Here is a 16,292-nt window from a genome sequence, read left to right on the forward strand (position 1 = left end):
TGCTATATCGTTAATGCATTCAATAACATTTTGGAGTAAACTAAACCAGGCTCTATAAGAAAGAATTAGAACTATTTTGACTTTGAATTGAACATGCATAATTTAATACTCACACACACACACACACACACAGTAAGCAAGTGGCCATCTGTCAGTCAGTCAGCACAGGTAGAAGAGAGTCTCTCACACACTCATGTTAAATTATCCACACAGAAGCAGCAGCTCTTTGTTGCACTAATATAAATAACGTCAAAATCACACAATTACACTGCAGAATCTCTGACACATTACACCATCGCCACGGTATTTACAACAGACCACCAGCCCTGTGAACACTGAACGGCTTGAAGCGCAGTAATATCTTTTCAAAGTTAACTTATGACCCTAAACTCGCAGCTGTTCTGCTCTCTTACGAAGATGCATGAAAACACTGCATTCATAGAGTTCATATTTCAAAGCTTTGCACATAACTGAACCTTCACTAGGTATGTTAGCCAAGCATTCACATAATGCATCTCATACCAGATCAGTTGCACATGACTATCTTTGCTTAATGTTATGAACAGCAGCTGCGCTAATTATTCTCCATTTGCTTTTCTGTGACTAGAGAGGACTTCAGCTTCAGTTTGGATCCAGCCTCTTAAGACCAACACCTATGAAGAGACGGCGCCAACTCCTGCGAGGACTTCAGAAGACGCAATCATCTGGATCAACATGAACATTGCCCAATTTCTATATCCTAATTATTGTTAATATTGCTTCTACGTTCAGTTAAACTGCTAACAGTGATTGTAAATTAATTGCCTAAATTATTACATTATTTGCTAACTGCATTCTTTAAATTGTGATGTTGACATGCATTCTCTGAAAAGCTGCTTTGAAATGATATGCATCGTGAAAAGCGCTATACAAATAAATGTGAACTGAAAAATTTAATGTTCACGTGCACTAATGTTCATCAGTCTGAACGAATCTGATCTGACTTCAGTTTCTGATAGCTCTGTTTATCTGAACCCTAAACACTGCAATCAGACTCACAGTTAATTATATGTCTAACGAAGACGATAATGTCACTTACTGTGAGTATAACTGTCATCTTTGCCTTGTAATCAATCTCATTATAAACAGATTATTTGGCTGTGTGTAAATGTCCATATAACACACATGGCTTGAACTCACTATAAATCACAAACCAGATTTAATTACCATAACATGATCTGAGCTATTCTTGTCAATAAAGCAAACAAAGTAGAAGTGCAAATTACAATAACCACTCGCATTTCCTGCCATTGTAGTTTCACAAAGAGTTTGGCCTCTTGGAGCGTCTTTTTGTCCCTCGAGGTCAACAGCTCTCAGAGTAATGTTGACGACAGCTGGTTAGGGATGAGGATGATGGAGAAGCAGCAGAAGTTATTGGTGAGAAATGCAACTGTTGTCATTTGGCCACATTTGTCATTTAAACACATTTTCTGATCCCATCTTCTCTTCTTAATTCACTTTAAAATTAAAACTAGCCCAAGCTTTACTCACCCTCAAGCCATCCTAGGTGTATATGAATTTCTGAAGCGAAGCGATGCATTTGTGTAAGAAAAATATCCATATTTAACCAGTTATGAAGTAAAATATCTAGCTTCCACCAGACCGCCTTCTGTATTCACCTTACGAAGAAAGCGTAACTGACGTCACGTAAGGACGTAGCATAAGTGATTTGAACTGAGAGTTTTACACTTTCTTCGTAAGTAGAATACAGAAGGCTAGATATTTTACTTCATATTTTACTTAATTTTTTACACAAACGCATCGCTTCACTTCAGAAGGCCTTTATTAACCCCTGGAGCCGTGTGGAGTACGTTTATGATGGATGGAGACACTTTCTTCAGCTCATACTCGTTGATCCCGCTCACTGCCGTTATAAAGCTCGGACGCGTCAGGATATTAATTAATATTTCTCAGATTGTGTTCATCAGAAAAAAGAAAGACATATACACCTATGATGGCTTGAGGGTGAGTAAAGCTTGGGCTAATTTTAATTTTAAAGGGAAATAATCCTTTAATGTCCTGTCACCTCTTCCCTGTCCTCTCAATAAACGAGGCAAAAGAAGAAATAAAAGAAGAAAAAAAGAAACACATCTACTGATTTTAAACGGGTTCAAGCTTCAGCTTCACAGTTCTGTCTCTCGCTGTGGTTTAGTTGGCGTTGATCTGGCTGTGAAACGCGCTCAGATGCCTCTCCGCTGGAATGACAGGCTGCCCGAGGCTGCGATCACAGGACGAGGACGAGGAACATGTGAAATTACTGCACCAAATGAGAATAACTGCTTCTCCAGTTCTCTATGGCGACTCAACTCACACTTTCACAAACACTGGGAGTTTTATAAAAGGCCCGTTCACACCAAGATCCATAACTATATCGATAACTATTGGTACAGTTGTGCTGTGGATTCTGATATTCTTTTAGAGTTAGAGCAACTATTAAAACTTTATAGTTATCGTCCTGCTTGAACCTTTAGTCTATTGCGCATTAGGAAAAATCAATCAAGAAAACATACAGCGTTTTTGATGATTTTGATTGCATTTTTCTAACTCATTGGATTCAGTGAGTTTTTGTCTTATATTTATATCATATGTTATAATTAAGCAATATTGCACAAGCAGGAGAGCTGTTTTCAGCTAACTGCAAATGTGAAATTGATTTCATACAACAGTTCAATAAACACGAAGTTAATATTGTGAGTTAAATTTCAGACACAATATTATTAATATTATATTAATACACAATATTTTTGCTCTATTTCTTAAATAGTTCCAAACAAACCAGAACCACAGCAGAACAACAAACAGCCGCGTTTCATTACTCAATGTATCCACGGTTTAGAATGAATCAGATGAGTCAATGATTCAATTGCCCATTCAAAAAGACACTCACTTCTTTCCTGAATGAATCAATCAATGACTCACCCAATCATTAATACTTGCACAGAGTAACTCATGGTGAACGACAGAGTTCATGTATTTCTATAGGTTTATAGGGGATTTTTGAAAGCACTTAAAAAGTAGTTAGTAACATGATTAATTTTCCATCAAACACTCAGTAATCTTTTTCGTCTACAATCACAATAAAGAGCTTGACTTGAAAGTAAACTGATCACAGTGGCAGAGAAGTAATTAATGTAATTGAGTATTTGTGTGAGTAACTTCCCTAACTTCACTGAAGCAAAAACCAAAACAATCGCCCTGTGCTCAAGGACCCTCAAGAACATTTGCTCATTAGAGACTACTGGATCATTTAATTTCTAAATGCAAGACACTGAAATGGCTGCTTGGAAAAGCCGGGCACAGGCACTTACAGATGGCTTGCAGGTTTCTGTGCACACTGGCATCATTGTGGGCCATTTTGTATTGAGTTTAATGACTACCTGGCACAGCATTAGCATCTCTCTGGCATGTTAGACTGCCATCATCACTATCCAGGGTGAAGCCCATGGCCAGATGCAACGGATTAATTCTGAGCCGTGTTTCACTGTCACATTCGGAGCCAAACAGGCAGCCGTCAGCGCAGGCCCTGCCCATTAGCCAGCTATCACATTATGCAGAAAACCATCACAATGGGCTGCAAAACAATTCATGAATTATTGCATCGTATTGGAAGTATCTCGAGTGAATTCATTCGGTTCCACTGAGGAGAGTCATTTTTCTTTATCTAATGCCTCACAAATGTGCAGTCTGAACTTGTTCAATGTCAGAGAATGGGCTTTGTAATCTAAAATGCATTTTTATAAAATTAGAACTGCTTTCACCTGGTATTAACATCCTCCTCAGGAGATCCAATCGCAAAATATGGATACACGTGTTCCAAAACAATTTAAGTGACGCACTTATGAAATCAGAGCCTCATCCCCCAATTAAATCAGATCATACTCGTCACATTTGAGACGCATGTTAAAGTCGGCATTAAAGGGAAGTTGCGCTGCTCTTTTCTCCTCTATTGTTCCGTATATCCGAGTGAAACACTTCCCAAACAAGAACAAATGTAGGGCGGGGCTTGATTTTGTCTGTGGGGAATTGATTGGATGGTTGTGGTTTGCTATTGGTGGATCTCATGTGAGTGACAGGTTGCCCCGCCCTCATCATCAGAGAAGAGAAGAGATGCTGCAAGAGGAAGATATTCTGATTCAAGATTACCAGAACATGAATTTAACTCAATAATGATGATGTGCAGCGATAAATCATTTAGAATAAACACTGCAATATTCCATAAAAACAAGATTCTCTTTTGATTTCATGGTGACTTTAATATTGTTTGTAATCAGGGCCTTGAACTTTACTGTTGACAGGTGGCCAACAAGAAATTCATAAAGTTTTCTGTCACAAGGATTTTCAATCTAACAAGCCAGCGCAAGACTTTTATTTATTTATTTATTTATTTATTTATTTACGGGCTGCAAAAATTAATCTATAAAATCGATAATAGTCTATAATGTAAATAACCGGCAATGAATTTCATTATCGATTAATCGAGTCTGCGGGAAATGTCCGCCAGTCAAATCTCTTCAGTGAATAACGCATTTCAAATTTTTTTTCAAAACATGACAAAGTTTCATTCACAGAAACTCATTAACACCACTAGTCCTGTCAGGTGCTTTAACCGTTGTTTAAAGCGTTTGAGACACGTTTTCCCCAGCGTATAACTTACATTTGACGGTCATATCTTTACCTGTAAATGTTAGAAAGTCACTCGTGTGTTTTTCCATCTTCCTTCAGGCTTCAGTGAACGAGCACCGGCGTGCGCATGCGCGTCAAACAGACAGAGCGCGAAAGAATGGGAGTCCGATTTAAAATGCTACGATTTAACACAAGTAATTTTATCTTTGAGTATATTAATATTTTAATTAAATGCCGTAAATTTTTATCTGATTAAAAGAACCCATAATCGATTACAGATTAACCAACTATCAAAATGATAAGTAGGCCTAGTTGGAGCCCTAATAAAACACTATCAGTGTGTTTACAATAGTGAAAACTATCAAAATAAGAGGTTAGAACACTTAAAGGGATAGTTAACCCCCCCCCAAAAAAACGAAAATTCTCTCATCATTTACTTTTCATCTTCAAAACACACATGAAGATATGAACAGATTTAATATGCTCTTATTCACATATAGAGCTCATCAAATATGGTAAATGGAAGCTCAAACTGCTTGGACAAAAATGATGAAACAATATTATCTTCATTTGCAATCCAAACATGAAAAAAGACATACAGGTTTGGAACAACATTTTTTAGATGAACTATCCCATCCAAAATACATAGCACCCTTGATACATTAAAAAAAACTTTATTTCTGCATGATTATAAACTAAGGAAAGAGTCTTGAATATGTGTCTAAAGTTACTGATTCCATCGTTTGGGTGTAAAGACAGTAATAAGTGTCTGATCAGAATGCAGTCAGTGGATGAACGGTGAAAAGGGAACGGAAATCACACTTTATCAGTTCACAAAAGCATATATCCTTCTAAAATGTAAATCTGATTTCCCATGGGACATTAGAGCATGTCAAACTGTGAGGTTATGGAGTGGCTTCACATCAGTGCTCTATTGTAAAGCTCGTGAAAAAACTAGGTGCACGTTAAAATCCCAGCATGCAAAGTGGACAGAGTGAACAATGACAAGTTTTACAGCATATTCAGAAGAGCGCTCAGTGATGATGATGATGATGATGATGATGATGATGATTTTAGTCCGATCGCTCAGAAACAGCTCCGCTCCTTCTCGTCTATATGAGCTAAAGTTTAACACCATGTTAACCTCATATAGATATAATACACATCGCCTTCTCTCACCTGTCAAGGATCAATACCAAACCAATAATAAGGCAATATTCTTGTTTACCTCTATGAACCGGCTCGTAGAGCAACACGTTTCACTGTGAACAAGCACTGCTGCTTTATTTGAGAAATAAACTCTGACTTTGATTTTGTCAAAGAGTCTCAAAACTCATGCGGATCACATGATTCAAGATCCAACTGGCCACAAGCCATGTGACCTCAGTCCTAATGAAATACAGCCTTCAGGGATAGGCTGTTTATATCAGAACTGAAGAGAAAACAACCAGCACACGTAGAGGGCAGATTCATGTCTTACGCCCTCAAACAGCTCTGTGTGATATCTTCTCATGTTTGGTGAATAAACTCTATAAAGATATTATCAATGCCTTTCGCACTAATGCATGTTATTATTACAGTGTGTAATTGCATTTCTGTCTCAATCTTCTCAGCATGATTATTTCTGTATTTGTTTCCAGAATGTTGACACTCTATAAATTTGCAGCACTTTGGCTTTTTCTCTTTGTCTTTCAGCCCTTCCATCCCCATTAATCCCCCAGAATCCTCACGACCCCCGAACACACAAAGACGCCCGCGCACGGCTCGCGTGTGTGTTTGAGTGTGAACACGTCCCTGCAGATCTCACAGGTCTGGATAAGAAAGATAAAGCTGAGAACACAAGACCTCACGCTTCTGTTCTCACACAAAGAACAGCGGCTGGTCTTCAGAAACATCAAAACAGGAGCAGAAACCAGAGTTGAGAGCGGATCAGGGCAGAAAGCAAGGCTCTCGGACGCTCTAAACAACTGCTTCAAACAAGACAGAAACCTTTGCTCCACACAGTCTCGTATTTACATTAGCAAAGTGCGATTGTTTTCTTTATAGGAATTCATTTGAGTTGCATGTAATTTGTTGAGTCTGATTTTCTCTCATATTCACATAAACTGTGTCTGTGCTGCACCTGTTGTGCTCTTGTGAGTTGTTTGTGTGAATCTAGCGGTTCTGGCCTCAGGATAAACCACCCACACACGAGCGCCGGGATCACACAGACGGCACTGAGGAACCGAGAAAAGTGGAATAGAGCGGTTCGACTTCACGTCAATACTTGCACTCAGTTACATAAACACACACACAAGCATCTCACTCACATATACAGAGCTGGATCTATTTTCAAATGCAGCAACTGTGATTTTGCATCCATACCTATAATGAAATGCATTTTTATAAACTTTTTTTTTTGTTTCAGACAAAAAAGTGCAATTATTACCTTCACGAGCAATTTGAAACAATTTTCACTCAGCAACTGCTAGTAAATTTCACAAGTAATTACAAAGCAACACATTGAGTTTAAGCTGAAATGTCAAAGTAGAAAGATTGAAATCGTATTTTCTTATAAAACACTCCAGTGAACCCCTAATTTCCCTTTTGATTCAGTGGACTTCACTGAGATGTTTTCACATATATTTCACATATTTACTGCTCCAGGAAAACTCCTTTTTATTCATGAAGTGCAAAGTAAGACTGCTATGGAGCATAATGCATTATGATGGTCATCTGCCTCCTGTACTCACCCTGGTACTCCTGTCCCGGGACGTAGGCTGCGGGGCTCCCGTGGATCTGGAAGGTGAGCAGCACCTCTCCTCCTCCGTCGGCCCCCGCGGGCCCCTCCAGCTCACCGTGGTGAGTGCACAGGAAGAAGAAGGGATTGAAGCGCGGATAGAAGCCGGCCGGAGCGCCTCCCAAATCCACGGCGCCGGCCGACACCAGCGCCAGCAGCAGGACGGCCTGAACCCTGAGCATCTCTGCTCCAGGTGCTCGAGGAGAGAGTGTGAGAGCGGGCAGGTGTGTGTGTGCGGGTCTCACAGGTGTGTGTGTGTGTGTGTCTGTCCTCCCTTCACACACGGGGAGTTCAGAGGCTGGTGTTCAGCCCCGCTCCGACACTTAAATAGCTCTCAACACTCCCTCCCTCCGCCTCACTCTCCTCCCACCTCCCCTCCCTCGCTCTCTCCCTCTCCCTCTCTCGTACTCTATCAAAAAGCCTCTCGTCTGCTTCCTCCCTGCCTCGTTTCTGTCAATCATTCTAATATGTCTGTGTGTTAGTGATTTGTCTCTCTCTTTAGTGCTGTGTTTTGTCCAAGACAGCCTGCCTTTGTCTTTTTCTTCTCATCTCCCTCCATCCCCCAAAGCGGATTCCCTGCTTTTCCACCCAAAGATCACACCTCCTCCCTCCTCGCCTCCTCCTCGTCTCTCCCCCATCGTCTCTGATAGGACCCTCTCAAGCTCAGACGCCTCTTTGTGCTCAATTCACTCATTTTGTTTCTTTTTGTTTTGCGTTCTCTCAGCTCTCTTTCTCAATGTTTCCCTTAAAATCCGACCTTCTCATCTTGTCTGTGTCTCTCAAACACACACACACTCTCTCTCTCACACACACACTTAACACTTTCTCCATCTGTCTACTCTTGTCTATGACTTAAAATGATCCATCCATCTGAGACGTTGAAGATGAAAACGCTTGAATATGGATCAAAGATTTCACTGTGGAAAAGACAAATGCCATTACTTGTAACATTCATTATTAATTCATGCACTTGTCCTGCAAAGTTCACAATAAGCAACTAAAATGACAAGGGAATTAAACTGAGAAACTCCCACACTCCTGACCGAACACACCCAGACATCTGCTCAAGTTGAATATAGAGATGTTTCACCAAATAACTGTCAAGTAACAAAGAACAAAGTTTGCATACTTCATCCCATTCAGACAGTCGAGAGCTGCTGTTTATCAAACCCTTGATCTGTGACACACAACAGACACAAAAACCACAGGAAGACTTTTAAACAATTCATGCATCTCTATTGTTTCCCAACAGACAAACACTAATGGAAAATATGGGTGACCAGCCTGAAGTGTGCAACCATGGTGTTTAAGAAACATTTTTTCTTGGTTAGTTAAGGAAATATTCTATTTTGTCGTTCTTCAAACATTATGGGAATGTTACTTTTGAATGTTCTCTGAATGTTCTGAAACAAGTAAAAACATTTAAAAAATGTTGACTGCAGATATAGGGTGTGCTGATGATATGATGCAGTGTGTCAGTATTCAGGTGATTGTGAATGATAGGGTGGAGCTGGGTGATTCGGTGCTGATTGAGTGTCTGGTGATGTGGCAGATCCTGTGACAGATCCAGGATATCTTCACAGGCAACCCAGGAATGTTCCTCGGGGCTGTATCCTTCCCAGTCGATGAAATATATTCCAGTCAGGTGCCCCGTCGTCGGGAGTCAAGGATGGCATGAACTCGGTAGATGAGCTCCTCGTCTGCGATCTCCGGGGGAGGAGGAGGTACGTCCACATCACTAGTTCCTGGAGGAGAAGACAACAGAGATTCAAAGTGGGGTTTGAGGAGAGACACATGAAAAGAGGGTGTGATGCCGTAGTGCGAGGGTAAGTTGAGCCTGTAGGTTACTTCATTGAGCTGCCTCTGCACCGTGAAGGGACTCAGCTTACGACAAGGCAGGTGAAGACGGGAGTTTCTAATTGAGAGCCAGACCTTTTGCCCTGGGTGGTATTGGGGAGTGGCAGATCTTCATGCTTTAGCTTGGCTCTTGTGTTTTCGCACTGCCTGCTGGAGATGTAAGTGTGCTGGGTCCCAAACCTCTCGCTTTCTTCAAACAATTGGTTGACAGCTGGAACTTCCAAAGGTTAACTAGACCAGGGGAACAGAGGTGGCTGGTAGCCGAGCATGCACTGAAAAGGTATTAAACCCGTGGTGGGTTGCCGTAGGGAGTTTTGGGCATGCTTGGCCCAGGGGAGGAAATGGACCATGGAAGTCCTGGTGCTGGTGGCAGTAGGACCACAGGTATCTCCTAGATCTTTTGCTCAGTCTGGCCATTTGTTTGCGGATGGTATCCGGACGACAGGCTCACAGAGACACCCAACAACCTGAAGTCTTGCCAAACTCGGTAAATTAATTTGGGGACCTCTATCTGATACAATGTCATGATCGTTGAGGTCGTTGAGGTATAGGCAGTGGGACCAGCCTTTACGGTGTGTTCATTATGGCACAGATTGAGCAATCCCACACATATCGGGGAGACATCCTGGGTCACCAGAGGGTTCACCTTGGTGTCCAGCGGTGAGTGCTAAGTCCATGTGGGACGGACGAACGATGGATGGAACATAAATTTGTCCCTCAGGACCTTCCGGCGGAGCAGGTTCAGAGTGAGTGGCTGTCGAGGGTCCATATGATGGGACTTACGATCATGGCTGGAGAGAGGGTGGATTCTGGAGGAGATGACTCAAGTTATGGATGGTGCAAATGGGAGAGAGCATCAGCTTTGCCATTCTTGTGACCAGGGCGATAAGTGACGGTGAAATTAAATTTGGTGAATTAAATCTTTTCGAGGGCTTAGCGTCAAGGAGGTATTTGAGGTTACAGTGATCTGTAATAACTTCACACTGATGATTGGTTCCCTACAGCCAGTGTCTCCACTCCTCAAGGGCTAATTTGATCGGCAAAAGCTCTCGGTTGCCAATATCATAATTGCGCTCCGCCCGGGACAACTATTTGAAGTAGAAGGCACATGGATGGAGGCGTTGAGGGTCACCCTGCCGCTGAGATAGTACAGCTCCTACCCCGGTAGTGGAAGTGGTCACTTCAATGATGAATGGGAGGTCAGAATCGGGATGGACCAGGATAGGAGCTGTTAGGAAGGGTTCTTTAAGGTGATGGAAGGCTTGTGTGGCTGGCTGGCAAGAACAGAGACTTGGGCCGATCTTTGAGTAGAGAAGTGAGTGGTGAACTAATGAGGCTGAAATTATTGATGAAGCGTTGGTAGAAATTAGCAAATCCGAGGAAGCGTTGTAACTCCTTAACTGAAGATGGTAGGGGCCACTTTCGGATAGTCTCCACTTTTCATCTGGTCCATCTGGATCCCATACTGGTCAATGACATTCCCTGGGAAATGGATGGTGTCTCTGTGGAACTCGCATTTTTCTAGCTTGAGGTAGAGGTGGTGTTATCTCTTTTGCAGGACCTGCGTGATGTGTTGGCAATGTTCGGCCTGGTTCCAGGAGTAGATGAGAATATATTGAACTCCTGGAACACCTGATTCATGTACGTCCCAGGACGATGTCAGCGGTGGAACCTTCCAGCACCATGAACGTGATCCGTTCCTTATGGAGACATCCGATGCGAAGCATCACCGTGGGGGAGAAATGACGAATGTGATCACGACCCTGATGATGGTGTATACTTAGTGGTTCATTTCTGGAAGCAGAGTTTCCTCTTAAGGTTGAACCTCTGGAGTAATTGGTGGAAGATGAAGTTCCCTGTGGAACTGGACTGCACTGAAACAGAGAGTTCAGGGGTTATAATTTAAGAGGAGCAATCATAGGTGGAAGTGGAATCATACTCACCGCTGGGCGTGGTGGTCGAATAGGGTAGTTGGTATTATATGGCCTTCTCCCCCACAATACAGACAAAGCTGGTTGAGGATTCTTCTTTGACGCTCCGCATGGGTAAGATGGTAAGAGTCGGACTTAATAGGTTCAGGTGCTGGAAGGGCGACAGATGGAGTGGCGGGCAAAGGATGCGGAGCGGGTTCAGGCTGTCAGGCATTTGGAAAAGTGAATGGCTTGTTGAATGAAACCCTTGAGGCCGATGATATCATTGTAGATGACCATTTGGTGTTGAGACCTTGGCGAAAGGCAGTGATCAGAACTATTTCATTCCAACCACTGGAGGCTGCTAAGGTGCAAAATTTGAGTCGCAATCTATGAAGCTGATCGTGCACTAACAGTGCTAATACAGTTTGTCCAAACACCTCTTTAAAAATGGTTACTAAAGGAGGAATACAAGTTTGTAGCCAGGCATCCCAGATTGATTGTGCCCATTGCAGCGCTCATCCAGAGAGCAGGGAAGTCATGAAGGCTATCTTAGAGCCATCTGTGATGAATGATTGAGGCTGCATTTCAAAGTAGAGCGAACACTGAAGTAGAAACCCGCTGCAATCCTCCGCCTCACTGGTTATGTCGCTGGATGGGCCATGGTGAAGAAGATGGTGTTGTGGGTTGAAATGATTGACGAACTGCATGAAGAAGTTTGGAGAATGGATCCGGCTGATGATCTCTGCTAGCTTCAGCGGTACGCTGCATCTTGTGTCTTCTGTCACGGAACAAGACAGGTAAGCAGCAGAACTGGTATCTTTATTAGCAGGCAGCGCAGAAGTAGCAGGAGAGATGAATGGGTGAGTATACAGCAGTCTGATAGTTCGGTCAAACTTAGCTTGCAGGTAACTGAGTTCTTTGTATTGCAGATGGAGCAGGTGAATGGAGATGGTGTGGACCGGACCATGGAACATGACTGCGGGAGGCTGGTGAAGGACGACGGAAGACAGATGACTGAAGAAGGCGAAGACAGGTCAGTAGGTAGCTGGTTTAGCGTTGGGTAGCAATGACGAGACCAGGCAACTGAGGTGTGGATAGTGACTGCAGATATAGTGTGCGCTGATGATAGGATGCAGTGTGTCAGTATTCAGCTGATTGTGAATGACAGGGTGGAGCTGCGTGATTGAATGCTGATCATGTGACAGCCATCCAGTGTTAATAACTAATGGTAAATGAATCTGGCTCGCTGCTCTTGAAGGAAGGGTTCGATCCCACAATTCAGCTAAACCCCCATTTAATGGCATCAACATGAATAGAATAGAAAAGAATAGAATACACTCTAAAAAATGCTGGGTTAAAAACAACCCAAGTTGGGTTGAAAATGGACAAACCCAGCGATTGGGTTGTTTTAACCCAGCGGTTGGGTTAAATGTTTGCCCAACCTGCTGGGTAGTTTTATTTAAAGCAACTATTGTTTAAAAATTGCTATATGGCTAGCTTAAAATGAACCCAAAATAGTTGGGAAATTAAAAACCAGATGCAATTAGAGGCAACAATAATAGACAAAAGGTGAATGTTTATTAATAAGCTTTAATATTTTATTAATATAAATTTAATAGTTTAATAGTTTATTAATATAAATGTATTAATAAGCAATTTAATAAATGTTTATTGTTTAATAATTATTCATTGAACATTAATAAATGTTCATTTCCAACATACTTTGGGTTAATTTTAATTAAGCAATACAGTAATTTTTAAACAATAGTTGAGTTAAATAAAACTACCCAAAAAACATTTAACCCAACCACTGGGTTAAAACAACCCAATTGCTGGGTTTGTCCATTTTCAACCCAAACTTGGGTTGTTTTTAACCCAGCATTTTTTAGAGTGTAGGATAATAGAATATGAACAGAAGTAGAACAGAATAGAAGAATAGAATAGAAACAGAAATAGCAATAGAAATAAATAAAAATATTATAGAAATAGGAATATAATACAGGGGAAGGTGGAAGGATTGTCATATTGACAGCTCAATGACAGCTGCTTATATACGCTCGAGAGTCGAGATGATGATTGACAGGACTGAATGATTAGGCTCCTCCCTGACCTACGTTTGTGATTTTACAGTAACATTTACATATGTGGCTTGAACAACCAGATCCATTAACCACCTGCTGAAGTGCTTTGCCTGATCGGATCTGTCTCGAATGCCTTTCGGGAGGCATTTAAACCTGAATTTTTTTTCAGGATCAGATTTTTTCATCCAATCAGTGATAATGTGTGAAACGACCAAATGTAAACCGACCCGATGTCGAGTACTTGCAAATCACTCGTAAAAAACTGGCAGCCCATTAAACTGCTAATATTCTGCCTGGAGGTACACATTCACATTCAATGTCACCTCTTCAACAATGTGAGCAGACGTGATTATGCATGTCCTGTATTATGGAGACAGCACTAATACATAATTACAGACTATTGTCATGATGACAGAGAGGAAAAGAAAACGTGTAATCTGAATATTGTTCCAGAAGGAGCCGCCTGACCCTCATGTGTCCAAGATCTAAATTAGGCCGGAACTAAACAACTGTGAGATGACAAACGATCTACAAGAGTTCGATTGTTCTGACTCTAGTGTTTTATCTAGTCATCCATCCATATTAAAAGACAGTATGTCATTCTCGTCTAATTGTTATGAAGTTTCTCAGCCGAAGACAGCGCTATCGCTCTCCATTATGGAAACTAGGTCAGGGAGATCGAGATCTGGTCTTGGGAATGGAGAGGGGCGGTGGGGTGGACAAGGGCTTTGGGGCAGCAATTATTTTTATCTTCATTAAGTTCTACCTCAAGGTTGTAACAGAGCCTTTGACATCTGCAGTTTCCATCCGATCCCTCTGCCTCTGCTGCCATCTCTCTTCTGCCTGCCAAACGCCATCAGGAAGGAAAAGAGTTTGGAGGGAAACGGAGAGATATGATTGTCAAGGACATGCAGTTACACACACACACACACACACACACAGTTGTTAATTAACATGGTTCTGTCATTTATTTATGAAATTATAATTCAGTGTTAATGAATTGTTTATTGATATTACTGTGATTAGCAATTTGATGTGCAAAAATAGAATTAACCTGCAATACAAAGTATAGATTTTTAGCAGATCTTCAACCGATATGCAGTAACCAAGCAACACAAAATTGTGGCAAAAATGAATGAATAAATAGGTTTCACACGGTTGCTGAGGGCAACAGTCGATGTTTAGCCTTGATTTCAGGTGTCTGAGCAGATAAAGAGTCTGAGGAAAGGTTAAACGGTTATTTGTAGACGGCTGTGGAAGTGTTAAATCACCTTTCCTGATCTGTGGCTCCTGTTCTGAAGGGCTCAAAGAAGAGGTCACATGCTTATTCGCACAGAAAACCTTTCAAAAGGAAGGACCTTTTTCTTTTTATATCAATGACTTTGTAGAATATTTCAGGTTCATTAAGTTAAGCTCAATCAACAGCATAAATGTTGATTATCACATGTCAATATAAGAGGCAAAGGCAACGTTTTGGAATTAAATTGTCATGGTGACAATGTAATTTTAAAATTAGATTTAACTACTTTTTTTCACATTAAAATCATGTTAACACACATATTGTTCACGTGGATGAACTATTGGATCAGTTGACCACAATCACTTCTAATGTAAGTCTCACAACAAGTGGAAATTCATTTTTGTGTTCAGCTGTCAGATATAATCCTCACGCCATCTTAAGACAAAAAAATGGCCACTTGTTGTTAATGAACATTACTCAGTGCCTACTTGTGGAGTTAACTCTGTAACAAGGACACATTAAAGAGGATCTATTCTGCTGTTTTCCATCTTTCTCTAGTGTTGATGTTTGAGCATGAAAAAGGCAGGAGTTCTTCTCTATATCAGTGTCAGTGTTTCTGAACTCCATCTTGAGTTTCTTCACAATATTCCTCATTTAAATAATTAATGCGCAGAATAAAGGGGCGGGGCCTGGTTGAGTTAGTTAGTAGTGTGTTGAAACTGGCGGTTATGGTAAGGGGCGGGACATTTCCCAAACACCAATCACAACACACTGCTCCAGCCGACCAATCAGAGCACACTGTGCTTTTCAGAAGGAGGGGCTTCATAGAGACAGGAACTAAACAGAGCGTTACTGACAGACTGGGAAGAGAGGAGCTGCAGCAATGGAGAATATGAGGAAGTTAACATGAACTGATAGACTGACGAAAGTGGCATTAATTTTCTCAGCAAGGACAGAATGAATGATTTATAAATTGTATGATCTTTATTGTTATTGTCAAAAAACAATGGAAATTAGGAAAGCAGCTCCTCAAACAATGCCCATTAAATTAACAATAATAAATACAACATAAAAGCAATAAAATAGCCCTAAAGACCAACTAGTAATAAAATAATAAAATACAAAAAAGTGTAAATGTGACTGATGACATTGGCAATGCCATAAAGATGTTTCTGAAATCTTTTTTGGACTATTTTTGTCTTTTTTTATAGTTATAAAAGTCACACTCAGCAGTTGTTGTCAGTAGGCTGGTACAAATCAATTCAAGGAAAAGACGCTCATTTGTCGCCACCTACTGGCGTAAAGATGTAGACTATTGTAATGTATTATAACTGTTGTCACGATGATTCATGAGATGATACAACATGTTATGAGGTATTTTATAATTATGCATGCATAAGAATACGTATAAGGCATTATGCACACAGGCTGTTACCAAACTTAGTCATACAAGTGAATGTAATGATGTCTTGCTGTGTATGAGGCTAAAAATAAAGATTCTTCACTGGCAACATTGATGAAGAACCTTTAACATCCACAGAACATTTCCATTGCACTAAAGGTTGTTTACAGTGAAAAAAAGGTTCTTTAGATTATTAAAATGTTCATTACACTAGGAAAAAAAATGTTTGTTTTAAGTAACTGTTCACTGAAATGTTCTTTGTGATGATAGATAGATAGATAGATAGATAGATAGATAGATAGATAGATAGATAGATAGATAGAGTGTTTCTGACTGTAATACTCCACAGGAGATGAAG

At 40.9% G+C, this 16,292-nt stretch overlaps 1 protein-coding gene across 4 annotated transcripts in view; it reads right to left on the reverse strand.

Moving 5' to 3' along the window:
• reln (reelin) overlaps positions 1 to 7,746 on the reverse strand; it is an 89,482-nt gene extending 81,736 nt beyond the window's left edge. For all 4 annotated transcript variants that reach the window (XM_048168056.1, XM_048168055.1, XM_048168054.1 and 1 more), the window contains exon 1: positions 7,395 to 7,746. In XM_048168056.1, the coding sequence (XP_048024013.1) occupies positions 7,395 to 7,623 (229 nt within the window). In that variant the 5' untranslated portion in view covers positions 7,624 to 7,746. The remainder of the gene's footprint in view (positions 1 to 7,394) is intronic.
• Between the last annotated feature and the right edge of the window lie 8,546 nt (positions 7,747 to 16,292).

The sequence above is a fragment of the Megalobrama amblycephala genome, linkage group LG19 (genome assembly GCF_018812025.1).
Source record: "Megalobrama amblycephala isolate DHTTF-2021 linkage group LG19, ASM1881202v1, whole genome shotgun sequence".
Lineage (NCBI taxonomy): Eukaryota > Metazoa > Chordata > Actinopteri > Cypriniformes > Xenocyprididae > Megalobrama > Megalobrama amblycephala.